This window comes from Lissotriton helveticus, chromosome 1_1 (genome assembly GCF_964261635.1).
Source record: "Lissotriton helveticus chromosome 1_1, aLisHel1.1, whole genome shotgun sequence".
Lineage (NCBI taxonomy): Eukaryota > Metazoa > Chordata > Amphibia > Caudata > Salamandridae > Lissotriton > Lissotriton helveticus.
The window spans coordinates 997,831,429-997,856,829 of record NC_136057.1 but is presented as its reverse complement, the minus strand read 5'-3'; the positions used below and the strand labels follow the sequence as shown (position 1 = coordinate 997,856,829).

The 25,401-nt window shown below is 46.4% G+C and overlaps 1 protein-coding gene across 1 annotated transcript in view; it reads right to left on the bottom strand.

Annotated features, from left to right (window-relative positions):
• LOC144763327 (uncharacterized) overlaps nucleotides 1-25,401 on the bottom strand; it is a 1,153,250-nt gene that overhangs the window by 123,912 nt on the left and 1,003,937 nt on the right. Inside the window, exon 85 of the mRNA XM_078648815.1 lies at nucleotides 7,921-8,037. Coding sequence (XP_078504941.1) covers nucleotides 7,921-8,037 — 117 coding nt within the window. The remainder of the gene's footprint in view (nucleotides 1-7,920; nucleotides 8,038-25,401) is intronic.

Here is a 25,401-nt window from a genome sequence, read left to right as displayed (position 1 = left end):
ATAGTACCACAAACATGAAAAAGAAACAACGTTAGAAAATGTGAAGAGTGACAAAGTTTGGCTGAACAATCATTTTGTGGTGTAACTACGTCAGAAGTAATCATGGTCAAGATCCAACAAGTGATCAGTTGTAACAGTCCTAACACTAAGATTAGTCGGCATTTCAACCCACTATGTAATGTATACTGATGGGCTGGGGGGTTCAACATGGCAGCCATCACTGTTTGCTTTGCACCAGGTGCAACAAGTATAGAGACGGCTTCTGTTGCCCTCACAACTAAATCGACCGGGTTCTCTGGTCCAATTTAATCCACGGAGCAACCAAAATACTTTTTCTGGGTTCCTTCTCTAGAAACACTCAATAGATGTTGTTCTTTCTTGTTGTTGAGCGCATTGTTTTTTTATTCTTTTGAGAAGTATTGACCTAAAGACAATGCACACTGAGTTTGTGGTTGCAGGCTGCTACTCAAATGTTACAAGACCAATTGTCCTAAAGAAGAGCCCAGTATCCATTTTGAGATGGGTCAAAACATCACGGTCCAGAGTTTAACTGTTCGATGTCTAAATTATTAATTGAGTAAATATAGCACTTATTTACTCATGCTTGCTGTTATCTCCCTTACAAGTAATTTTCTAAATGTATGGGAACCCTTGTAATTGCGCTCATTTACCTTTCTCACTTGTCACTCTGTCCATTCGTACCATGCTTGACATTCTCCAAGAATGAGGTCCCTCAATTTCTATGGTATGAACAGAGACATGATGCCAAGAGAGTTATTGGCATGGACATGAATGCAGGGCAAGGTGCGTGCCCGATCTCCATTGACTCACACCCATTCTTTCACCGGCTGGATAGCACCATTAGGATGCAATGGCTTCTACAAGGTTGAGCCTCTTCTCACCCTGCAAACATACATGAGGGAGAAGTGATGTCTTACTTCTTCTATTTCCACTGCATGCTTATATTAGTGCTCAGAATTGGCTCAGGTGTGAATGACAGACCTGTCTGATTTCAAACGAGAAGCTGGAAATGCTCCAGCACTGAGCCATCCTGACAGTGACTTCAAATTCTGCACACTTTTCGAAAAGGGCTATTTTGATGAAAATACCTTTCACAATGCCTGCATACCATGCATACCAGCTTCTCTTTGTAACGGGTGTCTGCAGCAGCCCTAGCAACTGTTTCTAGATGTATATCCACCATCAGTTATTTTCTATATCTACCTCAAGGATCTTCCCCCTTTAGTGGGGCTGAGAATGAATCACTAGAAAAAAGAGGGATGAAGTCTTGGTGAGAGACATAATGGATAATAAATGATGAAAAGCGGGTAAGGAAATTGGAAGAGAAACAATAGATCAAAGGAAGGGACGAAATAAGAGACAGAAAATAAAAGTGATGGAGATAAAAGGAGTGTTCCAAATAGAAGAAAGGGACAGATAGGGGTAGGGATGAAAACAAATAAACACTTCAATATCACACAATAAATGTGTTCCTTCCTACATAAATGATGGTGTATTCTGTTGTACGTCTGGCTCTGAAATTAGGAGGTCAAGTGATGTTACCTGCCGGGAGGCTCAACAGGTACTAGGTCCTTCAAGGGGTATGAGACAAGAATGCAGACGCACCTGCAGATGTCTCGAGTTGAATTGGCGAAACAGCAAAACTTTGAAAGACTGCACCACATACACGAACACCATGACAGAATACCACCAACTCATCAGATCAACCAAAAGGACCTTTACCCAAAACAAGATTACCGCCAACTCCAGCAACACGAAGGAACTCTTCAGAATCATCCAAGAATTCACCAAAGCCCCCAGCGAGGCCATGGACATCAACCCCTCCCCCACCCCCCGGACCTCTGCAACAAGCTCAGCTCCTACTTCCATCTGAAAATCAAGTGCCTCTACGACAACTTCAATGAACGCACACCAGACTCCGAAACCACTCCCTCCTCCAACAACACCAGCCAATCCACCATCTCCGCCTGGACCCCAGCCACCACTGAAGACACCAAATTGACCACGAAAGACATCCACTCAGGAGCACCCACGGACACCTGCCCTCTGCACATCCTCCACAGAGCTGCCGCCGCACCGGAACTATGACACACCATCGACACGACCTTCGAAACCGGTATTTTTCCCGCGACTGGAAACGCGCAAAAGTCAAGCCCTGCTCAAGAAGCCCCCGGCAGATCCTTCGGACCTAAAAAACTACCGACCCATCTGCCTCTTCCCCTTCATAGAGAACGTCACTGAGAAGACCGTCAATGCCCAACTAACAAAATTCATCGAAGAGAACTCCATCCACTACCCCTCCCAATCCAGATTCCGCAGCAACGACAGCACTGAGACCGCTCTACTTGCCGCCACAGATTACATCTGCACCCTCCTTGACTAAGGCCACACCCCAGCCCTGATCCTACTTGACCTCATGGTCCCCCTTGCCGCGATCGTTTAATAGCACAGACTCAACATAGTCTCCTATGCCGACGACACCCAGCTCATCCTCTCTCTCACCAAGGATCCCGTAACCACCAGACTCAGCTTCAAGAAAGGAATGAAGGATGTTGCATCCTGGATGAGCAGCAGCTGCCTGAAGCTCAACTCTGAGCAGACAGAGGTCCTCGTCCTCGGACCCACCCCCACCGCAAGGGACAACACCTGGTGGCCAACCACCCTTGGCAGCCCGCCCACCGCCACAGACCACGACCAGAACCTCAGCATCGTATTCAACTCCTCCCTCTCCATGACCAGACAGGTCAATGCCACCGCCTCCACCTGCTTTAACACACTCCTCATCCTTTGCAAGACCTTTAAATGGTTCCCCCGAATCAAGAAAGACCGTCACCCACTCACTCATAACCAGCAGACTGGACTATGGAAACGCCTTCTATGCCGGAATCAACAAGTTTCTGCTCCGCAAACTCCAGACCATACAGAACACCTCATCCAGACTCATCCTCGGCATCCCTCAGCATCCCTCGACAAGAACACATCACCCAACACCTGCGTGACCTCCACTGGCTCCCCATCGAGAAGAGAGTAACCTTCAAGACACTCACCCAGGCCTACAAATGCCTCCACAACCCCTGGACCCCAATACCTCAATGAGAGAATCTCCTTACACGTACACAAGAGAAACCTCCGATCCGCCGGCCTCGCCCTTGCCGAAACCTCGCGCATCCACAGAGCCAGAACGGGTGGAAGAGCCTTCTCCTACATAGCGCCCAAAACCTGGAACGAGCTTCCGATCAACATCAGACGTGCCCCCTCTCTGCACATCTTCAAGAAGACCCTCAAGACCTGGCTCTTCGACTGACCAGAGCTGCTTACGCCCCTCCCGCCAGTGCCTTGAGACTCATGGGTGAGGAGTACGCTTAACAATTCCCTGATTGATTGATTGATTGATTGATTAATTGGGCAAAATTAGGAAAATAATTCTGAAAGTCCTGGGTTAGACACAAGCCATTTTTAGTAGGTGGCAACCATAAAATAGCTGGATAGTGGGTGAGTGATTATTTTGCACACAGTAAATACTGTGTGGCATTTGCCAGGTGTGCTATCAATCAATCAATCAATCAATCAATCATGCCATTTGTATAGCGCACTACTCACCCGGGAGGGTCTCAAGGCGCTTGGGGGGAGGGGTATGCTACTGCTCGAACAGCCAGGTCTTGAGTTGTTTCCTGAAGGCGAGATGGTCCTGGGTCAGCCGAAGGTGGATGGGGAGGGAGTTCCAAGTCTTGGCAGCCAGATAAGAAAAGGATCTTCCTCCGGCGGTGGCTCTTCGGATGCGTGGTACGGCTGCGAGGGCGAGGCTGGTGGACCGTAGCTGGCGGGTGGGCGTGTAGAAGGTCAGGCGGTCGTTGAGGTACTTGGGGCCCAGGTCGTGGAGAGACTTGTGTGCGTGGGTGAGGAGCCGGAAGGTGATCCTCTTGTCGACGGGGAGCCAGTGCAGGTTCCTCAGGTGGCTGGAGATGTGGTTGCGTCGGGGGACATCCAGGATGAGTCGGGCGGAGGCGTTCTGGATGCGCTGGAGTCTTTCCTGTAGCTTGGCTGTGGTTCCGGCGTAGAGGGCGTGTCCGTAGTCCAGTCGGCTGGTGACGAGTGCCTGGGTGACAGTCTTCCTGGTCTCGGTCGGGATCCAGCGGAAGATCTTGCGAAGCATACGCAGGGTGTTGAAGCACGATGAGGAGACGGCGTTGACTTGTCTGGTCATCGAGAGGGAGGGGTCCAGGATGAAGCCCAGGTTGCTTGCGTGGTCGGTTGGCTTGGGTGCGGTGCCCCGGGCTGGGGGCCACCAGGAGTCGTCCCAGGCGGAGGGCGAAGATCCCAGGATGAGGACTTCCGTCTTGTCAGAGTTCAGTTTCAGGCGGCTGTCCTTCATCCACTCGGCGACGTCTTTCATCCCTTCGTGTAGGCAGGTTCTGGCGGTGTCGGGTCTCTGGTGAGGGAGAGGATCACCTGGGTGTCGTCGGCGTAAGAGATGATGTTGAGGTTGTGCTGGCGTGCGATGGCTGCGAGAGGTTTCATGTAGGTGTTGAAGAGGGTGGGGCTGAGTGAAGATCCTTGCGGGACGCCACAGATGACTTCGGTGGCCTCGGAGCGAAACGGGGGGAGGCGGACTCTTTGTGTTCTTCCGGCGAGGAACGAGATGATCCACTCCAGTGCCTTCTCTTGGATACCGATGTTGCTGAGGCGCTGGACTAGGGTGCGGTGGCAGACCGTGTCGAACGCAGCGGAGAGGTCCAGGAGGATGAGGGCCACTGTTTCCCCCTTGTCGAGCAGTGTCCGGATGTCGTCGGTGGCTGCGATGAGGGCGGTCTCGGTGCTGTGGTTGGCTCTGAAGCCGGACTGCGAGGGGTCGAGGGATCCGTTCGTCTCGAGGAAGGCGGTCAGCTGTCTGTTGACGATCGTCTCGATGACTTTAGCAGGAAAAGGGAGGAGCGAGATGGGGTGGAAGTTTTTGAGATTGGTGGGGTCCGCTGTAGGTTTCTTCAGGAGGGCGCTGATCTCGGCGTGCTTCCAGCTCTCCGGGAAGGTGGCGGTGTTGAAGGAGGCGTTGATGATGTTCCGGAGTTGGGGTGCGATGGTGGAGTCGGCCTTGTTGAAGACGTGGTGTGGGCAGGGGTCGGTCGGTGATCCGGAGTGGATGGTGTTCATCGTGCGGGCTGTGTCTTCGGTGGTCACCGTGGTCCAGGTGCGATGGGTGGCGGTGGGGGGCGTTGGTTCGACGGTTGGGTGCGTGGGTGGGGCGCCGAAGCTGTTGTGGATGTCGGCGATCTTGCGGTGGAAGAACGAGTGTACCAATCTAAATTTCAGCACTCATATTGAAGCGATAATGGTCTATCAGCACTTTTTCTCAATTTCAGAGGTGCACAAACTCACAATTTGGTTTTATGTGAGAAAAAGTATCACATGATCTTGCAATTTGCCAAGCACCTCCAAACTCACGGATGTCGCCTTGTCGATGAGTCAGCCTGTGTAGCACACACTGGAATAATTGTGAATATGAACATTTAGGGTGCATTCTACCAGAATGCATTTGGAGAACTAGTGCAGGCAGTGGGCTCCCCTTCCCCCACGGTTTAAATTTGATAAAGGATTCTGGGTTAACGGACCTTTGGATGCACCAATGAGCTTGCAATAGTTCAGAAAATGATACACTGAAAGCAGGATATTAGGAACCCCAAACAAATGGAGTGTTCCTTGCTGATGAGTAGCAACAGGGTCAGATTGGCAGGGCGGGCAATCGGCCCGTGCCCGAAGAGGCCAGCTTGTGGGTCGATTTATTTGGTTTGTGGATCAAGCAACTCCATATACCTAGGCTGATTTTCCCCACAGAGCTGCAGTTTCAGGTGAAAGGTAGTCTGAGCAGGCAACATATTAGGCCCATTAATTGTTATCTGCAGAATGACAATAGGAGGTCAGGAGGACGTCTTCATGTGGTACACCTCCTTCCATCCAGGGCCATAGACGGTGTCAGTGAGCCTTTGAGAGAGGTGTGTATTTGAGCAGTGCAATTAACAAGTCTTCGGTGTGGGGAGAAGGCTTTTCTCCCCCACACCAGGTCAAAACCCCCAGGTGCCTGCTGCCAGTTTTCTCGGATTGAGGTTATGAATTCCATTCAAATACTGTGCTATGGAATTAGAGAAAAAAACAAGAAACACAAAAGTTTTAAATAACAATGAAATGTAAAAAACAAATCTGACTAGAAACGGATAAGAAGAAACCACCTTTTTCAGCATGAATGGTTACGAGCTGCCATTGTCGGGCACTTTTTTTTTGAGTGCCCGGGCCAATTTTTCATCCCAATCCGAACCCGAGTAGCAATTAGCACAGAACACAAGCCCAACGGTATCCAGTACTTCCTTTATCAGCAGTGGATGACAAACACTTGAATAATTGTGAATATAAACACTATTAAGGATTGCCCTGCCAAAATGTACTGGGATAACTGGTGCAGGCAGGCACTGCGATCTACTCCCCACAGTTCACACATCCTAAGGTTCATGAACCCTGGGGAATAACTGTGCCCGTGTAGTGGTACAGAACTGGTACACTGGAAGTGGCTTTTCAAGCACCCTGAAAAGAATGGATTGCGCCTTGCCGGTCAGTGGCAAATAGCATAAAAAACATATCCAAGGATATCCAGCACTTTTTGTGCCAAAACTGGGTGGCAAACACTTGATCCATCTGGGTATGAACACTACTAAGGACTGTATCTGCCAGAATACTTTGGGAGGACTGATGCAGGCAGGCAGGGTGCTTCCTCCCCCAGTGTTAACTAGTGGGGCATGCACAATTAGCAAAAAAATAACAATCCATATTCGGGTTCAGTTCTTTGTGTTTAAATTGGGATTCGAAAGGTTCCTGGAATGGGAGAGTCTGCTGTATTGCAGCAGGCAGAGTCAACGGCAGACTAGATAGGTTTGAGGTGTATTAAATATGCCACCAATCCATGCAGGTGAAATGATTCATCATCCTAGCCCAGCAGATGTTTTGATCGCAATACTACAATAGGAAAAAATATCAAGGACTCAGACATTTTCGAAAGGAGCATCTTTATGACTCTTGTCTCTGTGAGACAGTCCATTCTTCTCACCCCCACAACCCACTACAAATGAGGGGGAGGAAACAGAGCAGGGGCTGGCAGTCCTGATGCTAGTTCCAGATGACTTGTTTCAAAGAGTCAAATGCAGTTGCATGGCAGAAATTACCTCTCCCTACTTTTTGCAAACTAATTTCCATTTACATACTGTAAAACTCTAAAATGTAATTGTATTCCTTTTCCGTACATAGGAGTGCTCTGTTATATTTGAGCAACAACTCTTTTAGGACAGGGTCCATGTGATCTTAAAAGCCATCAACCAAAGCAAGTTTGCTGAATAAAGATATTAATACACTAACACTGCGTACTTTTTTTTTTAGAATACTTTAGTTCAATAGTTACAATTGGTTTCCATTAGATCCGGCTTTGTCCATTTGCTACACTTCTGAAGAGACAATCAGTTGATTCCAGTTCTATTTTGGAAGTGGTCACAGATTGCTAATGATGTCTGTTTCATTTTGTATTCATCCAGCCAAATTTCCCTTTTTTTGCTAAATAGTCGGTTTTCCTAAAATAAATCTATATAAATTGCAACAAGATCCCAAAGAGACCATTTAAAAGTGGTCAGTTGATGTTGTTCACCAATGTACAACCCAGTGGAGATAGGCTGCACTGGCAGGTGTTCTTCATATGGCAACGTAAAGCCGCACATCTGGGTCACCGCCTTAGTGGCACAAAAATGAAAACAAAATGCCTAAAAACGGCCTTTATCTCAGTGTTTGAGGAACCCTCCAGCAATGAAAATACTCCCTTGCTTGTATGGGAGAAAATCGTGTCACTGGTCTTAAGTGAGTGCTTCATACCTGTGGGCCCGCATCTCCCTGTGGCCCTGGGAGTCCTGCTGGCCCAGGGGCGCCAATCTTCCCTGGAAATCCAGCCGGACCTTTGAAGCCGCCTAGGCCTGGAAACCCTTTGTCGCCCTGCAGATAGCACAGGTAGCAAGTGTTAGGCATGGAAAACTGAGCACAAGTTTACTATAAATTCTGACGTGGTCATTTAATTTTAATTCAAGTGCTTGATTTACAAATCCTGCAACTTAAAATGAAACATCCTATGATGTGCTCTTAATTTAACAAATAATGCATATTTTTAGAGCAATATCTATTTTGGTAATAAGTGAGTTAACAAATTGTCAATTACATTCATGGGGTTCAATGAAAAAATAGAAACTCCAAGATGCAAGCAAGAGGGATGGATAAAGGAAGATATTTCTGCATTGGGAGGAAGCAAACAAAACGTGTGTATGTTACAATAAAGTACATTCATTATGTGAATAATATCTATACAGCACATGCCACAAATAAGTGCAGTTATGTTACTCAACTCAGTTGTCTTCATTTTATATAAACCTTGAAACTTATGGAATTATGAAGTGTTGGACCTGCTACAATTGTCGCCTCTGGCCCTCGCGTTACCGCCAAATCACTCCACAAGCTCTACCCATTTAGCTGTCTCACTGGCATCTTTGTGTCTTCCCCAATGCTGCATCAGAAAACTATATAAATCTTTACTAACTGATGCATTTTCATTTCAAAAGATTATTTTAAAAGAATAAACTAAGCTATCTTGAAGTCTTCTGTGGCCTGAGTCTTATCTTGTCCATGTGGTGCTCCATCCTTCCGGTACATGTTCTATCATTTGGGTATGGCGAGGTGTCTGTCGGATTCACAAGGAATTGTTACATACACATAGAATAGAAAAACAGAGAGGGGGGGGGTGCTGGTGTGGTATTTTGATGTGTGCATGTAAACATTTCTTGTGAAATCCGACAGACAAAATAACATACACACACTCCCTCTCTGCTTTGAAAGACTTAAAAAATGCTGGTTATTTTGCAAAATATTGTGTTTCCTCTCACTTAGTGCCCCTACTAATCCACATTTGTCTTGCTTTCCACTGTCCCTTTAGCCCCTCTCATGTGCACTGCTTGCGGTATGATGTATTTTGACATTATTTGCCAGCCTGATTGTTTGGAAAATCTGAAGCTCAGCCCCCACCCCCTCCCCAATCTTCCTGACCGGACGCTCCTGATTGTATGTCGAGATAAGAAAGTGAATTTTCGGCATTAACTCTTTTATGCCATTATGTGGCATCAGCAGATGCAGAATTGTGAAAGCAAATTCTGAATGCAAGTGGATCATTCTATACAAAGAAAAGTGAAAGCGGCGTTCTAACTCGTCTTTGTTTTCTATTCTTTGAACAGCTCACCAACTTTGGCTTTGTTCCAGTATTTATACTTTGGGTACTACTTTGGAGTAAAGTATTACTTTTCTTTTGCTAATAGCCTAAGAATAGAGATTCTCAAAGTAAAACACCATGGGCCAGATTTAGAGTTGGGCGGAAGGGTTACTCCTTCATAAACGTGTCATATATCCTGTCCACTGTATTACATGTGCATTATTTCCAATGGATTTATACAGCATGGGGACAATAGGCCAGCCCTCTTCAGCCATTGGCTAACTTAACTGTGAGTGGCAGCATTCAGCTCTTTTTTTGAGTTTAATAAGCTTTATTAAATCATAAAAAGTCAATAACATACAATAAAGGCCTAAAGAATAACAATACATAGAAGATCTTATAAACAAAATAGAATAGGCAAAAAGTCATAGTAGAAAGCTATTTTCATTTTGGGAAAATAAGGGAAGAGACGGGAGGGAAAACAAATTCAGCTCTTTTAATCCGAGCACATCCACACCAACTACTTCCCATCACTGCTTGGGAAGAGGACATGCATTTAGAGATTATAATATATATTTTTGCTTTCAGCCAATGTATACATTTTTGTAAGGGCTCATCACCTCCCCCAAACATACATTTTTACAAAAAATATGACAAATAAAAACAGGCACTGACAGCGCCAAATGGCTGGCAGCCATCACAAACCTGTTGGCTTTGCAAATGCTTGTTTCAGTTTGTGTTCCCCAATCGCTGACTCCTCTGAAAGGTATGAGCACTTTTTGTTGTCTGGGCATCTATTTGATCAATCTTTACCTTTTCTTATCATTAGCAGACTACAATGGTCAAACGTGCTTGGACATTCTAATTTATTTATATTTTCATTGTTTCTGCGAGTCTTAATTAGCGTTAATCTGAACTCTGGCAAACTGGTGCGACAAGGACATCTGCCAACGTAGTACACATATATATGTAAGTGCGACAAAATATTCACACCAGAAAAACAGTCTCTCTTCTTGGCAGGCAAGAGGCAAAACAAAGCTGTTGGCTTCCTATTGCTGGATTCTGTCTGATCCCGCTTCCCTGGGTGACTGGGGGCACATCCACGCTCTGACTAAGAAAGACGCAAAAGTTGTTTTTTCTGACTTCATAAAAGATGCAGATGCTGTTTTTTTTCTTTAGAGTTGTTGACTAGCAGCAACAGTGGATTAGCAGGGGCTCTTCACTGCCACCCTATAAAGGGTGCAGTGTTTAATTTGTAAAAAACACAAGTGCCAGGGCCCTCCTCAGGAGAACACAGAAGCTTGTGCCACCCCTGCCAGCGTTGCCAATGGCATACCTACATAGCAACTAAACATCACACCACTGGAGGTGTGACAATTCGGTCTGTTCGAGGTCCCCAAAGCCTTAAGAATGGCTGGGCAGCAGCTATTAGTTGTTTTTAATGTATAATAAATTAATAAACAACTGTCGATTTGTTCAGGGCTTAAAGTTGGATGAAAAAACAAAGGGGTTTCTCAAAAGGGCGTGGCCAATGTAATTAAGGGTGTGGCTTAAAACACATAAGCTAAAAATTTGCGCTAAGCATAGTGTGGCGCCCGACTTGTATTTTGCTGTTTCTGTAATTGCATCCAGATATAGGATACAACAAGCAGTGCTTAATTTGAGCTGGTGCCTTCCGGTTTTCAGCACCAGCACTTAATTGGTTTCCGGTGCTCTGCACTGGCACCTAATTGTCAAAACCATACTAAGAACAGCCTACCACATGGTGATGCTGCTCATCTAATTTAGAAATGAGCAGAACAACGTTTTTTTAGGAATATAATATACATTAAAATTGCTAATACCTGCCTCCACAGCCATTCCTTTAGCTTTGGGGACCTGGAATAATCTGAACTTTCGCAATTGCAGACGAGAGAGATGGTTAGTAGTTGTTTTGGCAGTAATGCCAGGGGCGATGGGTGGTGCAAGCTGCAGTGGCCTTCTGGTCAGAGCCCTGGCACTTAATATTTTACAAATCAAGCACACGTATATACCTACAACAAGTCAGGACTATTGGCTTTGTCAATGGTTGTTTAGTTGCATAAGATAAATAAGCAGCATCCATGGCTTGTACATAATATTGAAAAAGCTTCCACTTCAAGCCCTGATGACACCACAACAGTGTTGCTGCTCCTGAGTTTCAAAAAGAGAGAAAATGATTCTCTTGAAAGGATTTGCCTTCCACTACAACCCTCACCTGGCATGACGTCATGCCGTAACTTCTCCACTAGTGAGAAGTTAGCAGTGTGAGCACCCACACATCGATGTGCCTGCTGTCACTGTTGTCCTGAAAAAAACGGACCGCCGGTGCCAAGGCACAAAACAGAGCCCGGAATAGACCTGTTTCGAGGCCTCCTTTAAAAAACTGATTATGTTCAGCACCGGTGAGACCCGGCCCACTTAAAGCCCTGTTTTTGCTTTACTAACTGATGCATTTTAATTCCAATAGATTATCCTAAAACAGTAAATTAAGCTATCTTGAAGTCTGACACTACTGTGGCCTGACTCTTCTCTTCACATTATACAAACAGCGCCACCATGTATGTTGAAAATGAACTGGGGGTGCCGAGCATCTGATACTAAGCACTGGAAGGGTACGAACTGTCCTTGGAAAGGCGTGCTGAATATAAGATATATTCCCATTATGGATAACACAGCACATCTCTTTTCCTGCTGGCATCCCTACTTAGAGAGAGAAAAAGACAACCCAAGTAGTATGCAACAGAAAGAGGAACAAGGTGAAAAGGGCCAAGAAAGGGATATTTTGTTTCTGTGAACATAGTAGGGACACTGATCTTTTCCAAGAAATGGAAATCATATCCATAACAGATTTCGGTAGTGGCTCCTCAAAAAAGTGTATTCCGTTTCTTTTTAGAGGAGGAAAAGGACTTGAAGGAACAAGATTAATGTTATGAGACTGATTCCTGCAGATGCAGTTGCTTCCAGAGTTCACTCATGTGAGGAAGCCACTTGCATAGTAGAGGTAGGAGAAGGACTAGAAGCCTAACCTCCTGTAGGTGCCCTTCACAGCACTCTACTTCCGGCTATTGACACTAACGGGAAATGGCGCCTTGTGGCACCTGTGACTCTTCCTTAGCAGGACTGAGGTGTGGGTGTGAATGAATCAGCACTTGTAATGCAAAACGTCAGGAGATATAGCAGATAAGGTCTAAACCAATTTATGGTATACGAATAATAAACATGGATTGGCTACATATCACTAGAAATCAGGAGTGCGAAGCAGAGCAATTAAAATAAATAGAAGCGTATTATGCCTATTCTATAATTGTTTGTGAGGAAAGTCTAAAAGAAGAATAGTTCAATTTCTGAAAATCTTCGAAGTGTCTAGGTCTTTTTAAAAGGGATGGATCAATGGGCAGCCTTTGTGGTATGTGTATTATATTGGTCTGAGTATAAAGTTTATTCCTGATAGGAAAAGTTAAGTTACTTTAATCTTAAAAATGTACCTGGCCTTCAGGCCATCCTATTGAAGTCTTGTTGTGTATCAGCTTGGTGGGAACTAACACAGATGAGTGTTAACAAGCACTGGCAAAACCAAAAAGTCTGGCCTTCACTGCCAGCCTTTTGTCTTGGTCAATGTTTACTGTGTTTTGTCATATGTTTTGTAAAATGTATTGATGTGGGACCTGCTGGACACTCACCAATCTAAAAAAAACCTTGGTTAAAAGTACAAATATATTTTTGGTCTAAAAAAAAGCACACGTTGTCATAGTTGTCCCTGACACTAAAAATAACTACTTTGAGGGCATATGTACTCCTTGTGAAATGTCTTCCTATCATCCATCTGCACAGGAAGTGACATTACTGGATTTCTCATTATCCACCTGCTCAGGAAGTGTCATCATTGGATTTCCCATCATCCATCTGTACAGGACGTGAGACCACTGGTTCCCCAGCAAATTTACTTTAAAAGAAGTAGCAATGATCCATCTGCATAAGAAGTGACATTACTGAATTTCCCATTATCCACCTGCACAGGAAGTAACATCACTGGATTTCTTGTCATCCATCTGCACAGGAAGTAAAACCGACACCAAAACTGTCTTTAAATGAAGATGCCAAGCTAAAGGATTCATTTCCCTTAATTCATCTGCACAGGAAGTGATGACATCATTGGATTTCCCATCACCTATCTGCATGACTGGTTTCCTGCCAAATTTTATTCACTTAATGGCAGTTGCAGTGCCTTAAAGGCAACTCTATCTGCGCTCTTCCATGCCCCGCCCATCTTGCACTCTCTGGGTGAGTCTGAGATTGGACAGGTCCTTGAGGAGGTCGGTCGTGTTGGGTTCAGTGAGATCCTACAGGTGGTAGTTAAGGTCGCCGATGAGGATGAAGGTGCTAGAGTTGAGGATCCTCAACGCCACACATGCCACCAGACGCAGACTCGGCCCTATCTTTACCAGCTTCAGCAACATCACAATAGAAAACCCACACCAATCACCTGGTCCAACCACACCATCATCACCGCCATCCTCGCCGCCACCAATGACATCCATGCCCCCCTCGACCATGCCACACAGCAGCCCCCATCCTCAGGGACCTATTGGCAACCTTTGACACCGTCTCCAACCGCATACTAGCCACCAGACTCCACGACGCCAGCATTCACGGAAAATCCTTTGGCTGGATACGATCTTTCCGCTCAGGCATAACACAGAGAATAAGACTCACTCCCTTCCTCTCAGAACCGACAGAGATCAGATGCAGAGTACCTCAAGGATCCTCCCTCAGCCCCACCCTCTTCAACGTCTACATGGCCCCCCTCGCAACCATCATCAGAAACCACAGGCTCAACATCGTCTCCTAAGCAAACGACACCCAGCTCATCCTCTCCCTCACCAAGAAACCTGACAACACCAGGTGCAACTTCCAAGAGGGATGAAAGATGTTGTGACATGGATGAACAACAGCTGCCAGAAGCTCAACTCTGAAAAAACAGAACTCCTCATCCTAGGCTCCACCCCTTCCTCATGGGACAACACCTGGTGGCCCCCTGACCTTGGAAACCCACCCACCCCAACGGACCACGCACCCAACCTCTGCATCATTCTCGAGTCTTCACTCACCATGAATCGCCAGATCAATGCAGTATCCTCTGCATGCTTCAACACCCTCCGCATACTTCACAAGATGTTCAAGTGGATCCCCCCCCAATTCAGGGAAAACCATCATCCACGCACTCATCACCAACAGACTGGACTACATCAACACTCTCTAAGCTGAATCAACAAAAAACTCCTCCGCAATCTCCAGACCATCCAGAATGCCGCAGCAACCCATGACACAACCACATCACCCAACACCTCCACAACCTCCACTGGCTACCCGTTGAAAGAAGAATAACCTTCAAGCTGCTCACACACGCTTACAAAGTCCTGCACAACCCCGCACCCCAATACCTCAATGACCAAATCTCCTTCTGCGTCCCCAAGAGAAACCTCCGCTCAGCTAACCTCGCCCTAGCCACCGTCCCTTGTTTTCACAGGACCAGAGCAGGTGGAAGATCCTTCTCCTACCTCACAGCCAGGACCTGGAACAAACTCCCCCTTCACCTCTGACGAAGCTCAACACTGCACCAATTCAGAAAGGACCTCAGGACCTGGCTCTTCGAATGGCCCTAACGGAGATGCTCAGCCCCCCACACCCCAGCACCTTGAGACCCTCACAGGTGAGTAGTGCGCTCTACAAAACCCTGATTGATTGATTGATTGAACTTCAGCATACACATCCCACATCACAGCAGAAACACTATAATCAAATCTTCACTACAGGACTGGTACATGATCTCAGAAGCATCCTGGTCTTCCGAACTCCTACACCACCAGCCTAGACGCAACAACAATGTCCCTGAATCCATCTCCAATGTTAATGACTGGATCACCACCTGCACAGATACCCTGGCTCCTCTCAAAGTCAACAAAGTCCTGAGAACCTAACTATAAGCACACAGGAATTAAAATCAGTCAGGCTCACTTAACATCACTGCAAGCAACTTGAACACAGATGGAGACAAAGTCAGGATGGCTCAAACAAGAGCACCTACAAATCCGCTTTCAAATGTTGCCATCAGCAAATTAGAGCAACCAAACTCTCCATGCTCACTGACCGTATCGAAAGCAACACCAACTGTGCCAAATACATCTTCACCATTATAAAAGGCTTCACCTCTCCGGCAGCAAGCTTCATTAGCATACATCCCTCTCAGGACCTATGCACCCAGCTGTCCCTGTTTTAGCCATAAGATTACCAGCTTCTATGACAAGTTCGAGCCCCAACAAGACCCTTCCACCCTCATAGAACTCTTGACCATCTCAACCAATACCCAATACCAAAACCAATAAGCCGCAACAACTATGCAGTCATTGAGATCCAGACCATTGCTGGAGCCCTGTCCTCACCATGTTTTTATGTAGGGTCCTGGACTGCCAACTGTGCAGTGCTCACCCCGATTCTGAATGACTCAATCGTCACTGCCACCAACCTAGATGTTTGCAAACATGCCACAGTACTCAACCTTCCACAAAAAACCCTCAGCAGACCTGAAGAGGATAGCCAACTGTGGAATTATCTTCCTGCTACCCTACCTAGAAAAAGTAATGGAAAAGATGATAAACAAATGCCTAGCAACCCACCTACATGACAACCACCTCAAAACTATTCAATCCATATTCAGGCCTACTCACAGTGCCGAGACCGCCCTCATCACCACCACCACGAATGACAATCAGATGATCATGGACAAAGGTAACATCTCATGCAGCCCTCATTCTACTGGACCTTTCCACAGTCTTCAGCACAGTCTCCTGGGCCATCCTCATACAATGACTGCAAAAAGCTATCCTCCAAGGACCTACACTTCACTGGATTTGCTCCTTCTTGATGCACCCAATCGTTCAACCTGGCCCTTTACATTGAGCGCTGTCAACCTCGTCTGCAGAGTCCCCCAAGGATCCTCACTCATCCCCACCCTGTTGAACGCCTACATGACCCCACTTGCCAGTCTCATCGAAACCCATGGAATCAAAATCATATCCTTCACTGACAATACCTTCTCATACTCTGACTCTCTGACAGAACACCAAACACCTGGACCAATTTCTTCCCCTACATGACCAACGTCACCAGATAGATGAAAACCAACTGCTGCAAGCTCAACACAGACAAGACAGAAGTAGTAATCTTTGGCAAATAAACCTCACTCTGAGATTCCACATGGTGGCCTGCCAAATTTAGACCCACACCCCTCTTGGCAACCCATGCAAAGGACCTTGGAATAGTAATAGACAACCAACTCACCATGACCAGCCAAGTGAATGCAGCCTATGTTTCCTAATTCTCCACACTCCAGATGCTCAAGAAGATCTACAAATGGCTCCATGGCAACACTCGCTGAACCTCCACCCAAGCCCTTATCACCAGCAAGCTAGACTAGTGCAACACACTCTATGCTGGATTCAACGATCACCATTATTAAGCATTACAATGCGTTAATTTATAAAATATACTTTTGATTATAGTTATTGGTGAATTTTTGACAAAGCCACTAGGTCTGCTTTGTATATGAGGTTTGTAAGAAAACAGGTCTTTTTGCAGATGTTCCCCCACTTTTTTCTCCCATTTGGACTATTGGATGCTGTTTTTTTACTCCAGTGCACTGACGCCTGCGACCCAGGCCCCAGTGCCACTGCTCTCTCCCTTAAACTGAAACATGTGAATTGGTAACAGCAATTGGCAAGGACTTTAACCCTCTTGTACATCCCTAGTATATGGTACCAGTGGTACCCAGGGCATGGGTGTTAAAGGGGTCACCAGGGCCTAAAGCACAGTTTGTGCCACCCTGAGTGACCCAAGTAAATGACTGACAGCAGGCCTGCCATTGCAGACTGCAGGAGCAGGGCAAACTGCTTGTACTCAACTTTGCCCTCACCATGTGTGGCAAAGCCAATGCACTATTTTTAATATATGCCAGTCACCCCTAAGGAAAGCTTCCTGGGCCCAGGAGTCAGGGAGTATTAGATTAAAGGTGTGGGCATGTAAATGCAAGCTTATATGTCCCTAAAGCAGCCTTTCGAATTAAAGGCTACTGCAAGTGATAGGTGGTCAATAGGATAACATGGGCTGGCACTCAGGCAAACCCGAGGCTGGCAGCCCCATTTTGGTACCACAACATATATCATGATTGGTATCAAACAACATTCCTAATCACCGTGACACAAATCTTGTGCAGAGGATGATGTGGCAGGCACCAGGTAGCTACGTTAGAGTTGCCCACCTGGCTGCCCGAGTGTTTCTTGTGCTCTGGCTGCCAGGTCACAGCTGTTGCTGCCAAGACAGGAATTGTCCCCCTAAAAGGAGGTGTGAACCCTACCAGAGTCAGAAACAATGGATTGGATGGGAAGGAGGTCACACCTCTCTCAATGATAAGATGGCTAGTGAAGTGGCACATCAACACGGGGAGCTTCAAAGACTTCACCACCTGTAATATGCAACCAGGATGCCTCCCAAAGGAGAAAACAGCCTCCCCATCCCCTCAGGCACATTTTCACCCAGGCAGGTGGGAATTGTAGATAATAATCAGGATGTGTATACCCCCAGTAGGCTAGCCACCCCTCTTGGGTGGGCTAGCTGGTCTGTATAGCTGAGGAAGGCTTCTGCCATTTTTAAATGTGGTGTAATAGAGGGTTCTGGGTAGAAAAGGTGACCCACCCCCCAGATGTGGTCACCTCAGGGGCGTATTGGCCGCTGGGGCTAGAAGGCCATTGGTCACCTGCACTCACACCCCTGATGCCCCTACATCTAGGGTTTAAGGGCTACCCCTGACACCAGAACCTCATTTCTGATCTGACTTGCAACAAAAGACAAGGTGGAGATCAATATCTGTGACAACAGGATCTGCACAAAGGAAAGGCGTGATACTCTGCACCTGTGGCAACCTTCCTGGAACTGCATGACTGCAACTCGTCCTGGAACAAAGCTCTGTTCCTCCCAAGACAGATGAACCCCTTTGAGAGGGAAAGGCAACTCCAGACTCCCCTGGACTAGTGGCCCTCTTCCCTTGCACACCGCAGGTACAAACAACACACCAGAATCTAAGAATCGCTGGACATCAGTCCCCCTGAGGGATCACCCAAATGTAGATGGTCCAGTGTATTGTGGGAAACATAATTCTGAACTCCAGCAAGTTTTAGGTGGCTAGCATTTCTCCCCGTACCTCAGGACGTCGAAATAACTTACTGCTGACCTCACCGCTGTCAGGGTTTGTTGGTCACCAGTCTAACAACCACCCTCTTTACTCGATACAGCACTTTGAGGAACTCCAGAAAACCGTCATCTGACGTCAGCAGTGGTTTCGTTGTCAACTTCTTTGCACTCAGTTCCCCACCAGCACCTGTAAACGGTAAACCCGGCTCTACCGTGGCTTCCACTACAGCACCAAGGACAGCCAGGAAAATTCTGCACCTGGGATTGACAGGTAAAATTGAACTGGCTGTTGTGGCTTGGTCCTGGGACCCGCATCACCTTCACCCTCCTTGGGTTCCACGCAACTCGACCTGCAAGTGACTGATTGTCACTAGTGCTTTTTTTTTTTTAAATGTTTTTTTATTTTAGATTAGCAATACAGTCAGGGCAACAACACATATCAGTGGATCAGAATGCAGTGTGAGTATAACGGGTACATCGTAACCTTATCCAGTCTGGAAATACACAAGGCAACAAATATAGTGACACAAAAACATTACATCAGTTCTACATATCTAATCTCTATTACTCTGAATCAGCCTCCTCCTCTTCAACACCAGGCGGTTCGCAAATATACCCTTGAAACTTGTTCCATGCCCCCCAAATCCTGCCCCATTTCCTGGGGCACCCACGGTGGACAAAGACCGCTTTTTCCGCCAACATCGCCTAATCCATATCCCTGCACCATTTCCTAAGTGTAGGCAAGACTGCGGAGCCCCATAACATGGCGATGTTACGTTTCGCCATCATCAGGCCCAACATTACCCAATTCTGTTGCCGGTGGTTTAGATCATTAGGTTAGGGTGTGGCTTAAAACACATAAGCTAAAAATTTGCGCTAAGCATAGTGTGGCGCCCGACTTGTATTTTGCTGTTTCTGTAATTGCATCCAGATATAGGATACAACAAGCAGTGCTTAATTTGAGCTGGTGCCTTCCGGTTTTCAGCACCAGCACTTAATTGGTTTCCGGTGCTCTGCACTGGCACCTAATTGTCAAAACCATACTAAGAACAGCCTACCACATGGTGATGCTGCTCATCTAATTTAGAAATGAGCAGAACAACGTTTTTTTAGGAATATAATATACATTAAAATTGCTAATACCTGCCTCCACAGCCATTCCTTTAGCTTTGGGGACCTGGAATAATCTGAACTTTCGCAATTGCAGACGAGAGAGATGGTTAGTAGTTGTTTTGGCAGTAATGCCAGGGGCGATGGGTGGTGCAAGCTGCAGTGGCCTTCTGGTCAGAGCCCTGGCACTTAATATTTTACAAATCAAGCACACGTATATACCTACAACAAGTCAGGACTATTGGCTTTGTCAATGGTTGTTTAGTTGCATAAGATAAATAAGCAGCATCCATGGCTTGTACATAATATTGAAAAAGCTTCCACTTCAAGCCCTGATGACACCACAACAGTGTTGCTGCTCCTGAGTTTCAAAAAGAGAGAAAATGATTCTCTTGAAAGGATTTGCCTTCCACTACAACCCTCACCTGGCATGACGTCATGCCGTAACTTCTCCACTAGTGAGAAGTTAGCAGTGTGAGCACCCACACATCGATGTGCCTGCTGTCACTGTTGTCCTGAAAAAAACGGACCGCCGGTGCCAAGGCACAAAACAGAGCCCGGAATAGACCTGTTTCGAGGCCTCCTTTAAAAAACTGATTATGTTCAGCACCGGTGAGACCCGGCCCACTTAAAGCCCTGTTTTTGCTTTACTAACTGATGCATTTTAATTCCAATAGATTATCCTAAAACAGTAAATTAAGCTATCTTGAAGTCTGACACTACTGTGGCCTGACTCTTCTCTTCACATTATACAAACAGCGCCACCATGTATGTTGAAAATGAACTGGGGGTGCCGAGCATCTGATACTAAGCACTGGAAGGGTACGAACTGTCCTTGGAAAGGCGTGCTGAATATAAGATATATTCCCATTATGGATAACACAGCACATCTCTTTTCCTGCTGGCATCCCTACTTAGAGAGAGAAAAAGACAACCCAAGTAGTATGCAACAGAAAGAGGAACAAGGTGAAAAGGGCCAAGAAAGGGATATTTTGTTTCTGTGAACATAGTAGGGACACTGATCTTTTCCAAGAAATGGAAATCATATCCATAACAGATTTCGGTAGTGGCTCCTCAAAAAAGTGTATTCCGTTTCTTTTTAGAGGAGGAAAAGGACTTGAAGGAACAAGATTAATGTTATGAGACTGATTCCTGCAGATGCAGTTGCTTCCAGAGTTCACTCATGTGAGGAAGCCACTTGCATAGTAGAGGTAGGAGAAGGACTAGAAGCCTAACCTCCTGTAGGTGCCCTTCACAGCACTCTACTTCCGGCTATTGACACTAACGGGAAATGGCGCCTTGTGGCACCTGTGACTCTTCCTTAGCAGGACTGAGGTGTGGGTGTGAATGAATCAGCACTTGTAATGCAAAACGTCAGGAGATATAGCAGATAAGGTCTAAACCAATTTATGGTATACGAATAATAAACATGGATTGGCTACATATCACTAGAAATCAGGAGTGCGAAGCAGAGCAATTAAAATAAATAGAAGCGTATTATGCCTATTCTATAATTGTTTGTGAGGAAAGTCTAAAAGAAGAATAGTTCAATTTCTGAAAATCTTCGAAGTGTCTAGGTCTTTTTAAAAGGGATGGATCAATGGGCAGCCTTTGTGGTATGTGTATTATATTGGTCTGAGTATAAAGTTTATTCCTGATAGGAAAAGTTAAGTTACTTTAATCTTAAAAATGTACCTGGCCTTCAGGCCATCCTATTGAAGTCTTGTTGTGTATCAGCTTGGTGGGAACTAACACAGATGAGTGTTAACAAGCACTGGCAAAACCAAAAAGTCTGGCCTTCACTGCCAGCCTTTTGTCTTGGTCAATGTTTACTGTGTTTTGTCATATGTTTTGTAAAATGTATTGATGTGGGACCTGCTGGACACTCACCAATCTAAAAAAAACCTTGGTTAAAAGTACAAATATATTTTTGGTCTAAAAAAAAGCACACGTTGTCATAGTTGTCCCTGACACTAAAAATAACTACTTTGAGGGCATATGTACTCCTTGTGAAATGTCTTCCTATCATCCATCTGCACAGGAAGTGACATTACTGGATTTCTCATTATCCACCTGCTCAGGAAGTGTCATCATTGGATTTCCCATCATCCATCTGTACAGGACGTGAGACCACTGGTTCCCCAGCAAATTTACTTTAAAAGAAGTAGCAATGATCCATCTGCATAAGAAGTGACATTACTGAATTTCCCATTATCCACCTGCACAGGAAGTAACATCACTGGATTTCTTGTCATCCATCTGCACAGGAAGTAAAACCGACACCAAAACTGTCTTTAAATGAAGATGCCAAGCTAAAGGATTCATTTCCCTTAATTCATCTGCACAGGAAGTGATGACATCATTGGATTTCCCATCACCTATCTGCATGACTGGTTTCCTGCCAAATTTTATTCACTTAATGGCAGTTGCAGTGCCTTAAAGGCAACTCTATCTGCGCTCTTCCATGCCCCGCCCATCTTGCACTCTCTGGGTGAGTCTGAGATTGGACAGGTCCTTGAGGAGGTCGGTCGTGTTGGGTTCAGTGAGATCCTACAGGTGGTAGTTAAGGTCGCCGATGAGGATGAAGGTGCTAGAGTTGAGGATCCTCAACGCCACACATGCCACCAGACGCAGACTCGGCCCTATCTTTACCAGCTTCAGCAACATCACAATAGAAAACCCACACCAATCACCTGGTCCAACCACACCATCATCACCGCCATCCTCGCCGCCACCAATGACATCCATGCCCCCCTCGACCATGCCACACAGCAGCCCCCATCCTCAGGGACCTATTGGCAACCTTTGACACCGTCTCCAACCGCATACTAGCCACCAGACTCCACGACGCCAGCATTCACGGAAAATCCTTTGGCTGGATACGATCTTTCCGCTCAGGCATAACACAGAGAATAAGACTCACTCCCTTCCTCTCAGAACCGACAGAGATCAGATGCAGAGTACCTCAAGGATCCTCCCTCAGCCCCACCCTCTTCAACGTCTACATGGCCCCCCTCGCAACCATCATCAGAAACCACAGGCTCAACATCGTCTCCTAAGCAAACGACACCCAGCTCATCCTCTCCCTCACCAAGAAACCTGACAACACCAGGTGCAACTTCCAAGAGGGATGAAAGATGTTGTGACATGGATGAACAACAGCTGCCAGAAGCTCAACTCTGAAAAAACAGAACTCCTCATCCTAGGCTCCACCCCTTCCTCATGGGACAACACCTGGTGGCCCCCTGACCTTGGAAACCCACCCACCCCAACGGACCACGCACCCAACCTCTGCATCATTCTCGAGTCTTCACTCACCATGAATCGCCAGATCAATGCAGTATCCTCTGCATGCTTCAACACCCTCCGCATACTTCACAAGATGTTCAAGTGGATCCCCCCCCAATTCAGGGAAAACCATCATCCACGCACTCATCACCAACAGACTGGACTACATCAACACTCTCTAAGCTGAATCAACAAAAAACTCCTCCGCAATCTCCAGACCATCCAGAATGCCGCAGCAACCCATGACACAACCACATCACCCAACACCTCCACAACCTCCACTGGCTACCCGTTGAAAGAAGAATAACCTTCAAGCTGCTCACACACGCTTACAAAGTCCTGCACAACCCCGCACCCCAATACCTCAATGACCAAATCTCCTTCTGCGTCCCCAAGAGAAACCTCCGCTCAGCTAACCTCGCCCTAGCCACCGTCCCTTGTTTTCACAGGACCAGAGCAGGTGGAAGATCCTTCTCCTACCTCACAGCCAGGACCTGGAACAAACTCCCCCTTCACCTCTGACGAAGCTCAACACTGCACCAATTCAGAAAGGACCTCAGGACCTGGCTCTTCGAATGGCCCTAACGGAGATGCTCAGCCCCCCACACCCCAGCACCTTGAGACCCTCACAGGTGAGTAGTGCGCTCTACAAAACCCTGATTGATTGATTGATTGAACTTCAGCATACACATCCCACATCACAGCAGAAACACTATAATCAAATCTTCACTACAGGACTGGTACATGATCTCAGAAGCATCCTGGTCTTCCGAACTCCTACACCACCAGCCTAGACGCAACAACAATGTCCCTGAATCCATCTCCAATGTTAATGACTGGATCACCACCTGCACAGATACCCTGGCTCCTCTCAAAGTCAACAAAGTCCTGAGAACCTAACTATAAGCACACAGGAATTAAAATCAGTCAGGCTCACTTAACATCACTGCAAGCAACTTGAACACAGATGGAGACAAAGTCAGGATGGCTCAAACAAGAGCACCTACAAATCCGCTTTCAAATGTTGCCATCAGCAAATTAGAGCAACCAAACTCTCCATGCTCACTGACCGTATCGAAAGCAACACCAACTGTGCCAAATACATCTTCACCATTATAAAAGGCTTCACCTCTCCGGCAGCAAGCTTCATTAGCATACATCCCTCTCAGGACCTATGCACCCAGCTGTCCCTGTTTTAGCCATAAGATTACCAGCTTCTATGACAAGTTCGAGCCCCAACAAGACCCTTCCACCCTCATAGAACTCTTGACCATCTCAACCAATACCCAATACCAAAACCAATAAGCCGCAACAACTATGCAGTCATTGAGATCCAGACCATTGCTGGAGCCCTGTCCTCACCATGTTTTTATGTAGGGTCCTGGACTGCCAACTGTGCAGTGCTCACCCCGATTCTGAATGACTCAATCGTCACTGCCACCAACCTAGATGTTTGCAAACATGCCACAGTACTCAACCTTCCACAAAAAACCCTCAGCAGACCTGAAGAGGATAGCCAACTGTGGAATTATCTTCCTGCTACCCTACCTAGAAAAAGTAATGGAAAAGATGATAAACAAATGCCTAGCAACCCACCTACATGACAACCACCTCAAAACTATTCAATCCATATTCAGGCCTACTCACAGTGCCGAGACCGCCCTCATCACCACCACCACGAATGACAATCAGATGATCATGGACAAAGGTAACATCTCATGCAGCCCTCATTCTACTGGACCTTTCCACAGTCTTCAGCACAGTCTCCTGGGCCATCCTCATACAATGACTGCAAAAAGCTATCCTCCAAGGACCTACACTTCACTGGATTTGCTCCTTCTTGATGCACCCAATCGTTCAACCTGGCCCTTTACATTGAGCGCTGTCAACCTCGTCTGCAGAGTCCCCCAAGGATCCTCACTCATCCCCACCCTGTTGAACGCCTACATGACCCCACTTGCCAGTCTCATCGAAACCCATGGAATCAAAATCATATCCTTCACTGACAATACCTTCTCATACTCTGACTCTCTGACAGAACACCAAACACCTGGACCAATTTCTTCCCCTACATGACCAACGTCACCAGATAGATGAAAACCAACTGCTGCAAGCTCAACACAGACAAGACAGAAGTAGTAATCTTTGGCAAATAAACCTCACTCTGAGATTCCACATGGTGGCCTGCCAAATTTAGACCCACACCCCTCTTGGCAACCCATGCAAAGGACCTTGGAATAGTAATAGACAACCAACTCACCATGACCAGCCAAGTGAATGCAGCCTATGTTTCCTAATTCTCCACACTCCAGATGCTCAAGAAGATCTACAAATGGCTCCATGGCAACACTCGCTGAACCTCCACCCAAGCCCTTATCACCAGCAAGCTAGACTAGTGCAACACACTCTATGCTGGATTCAACGATCACCATTATTAAGCATTA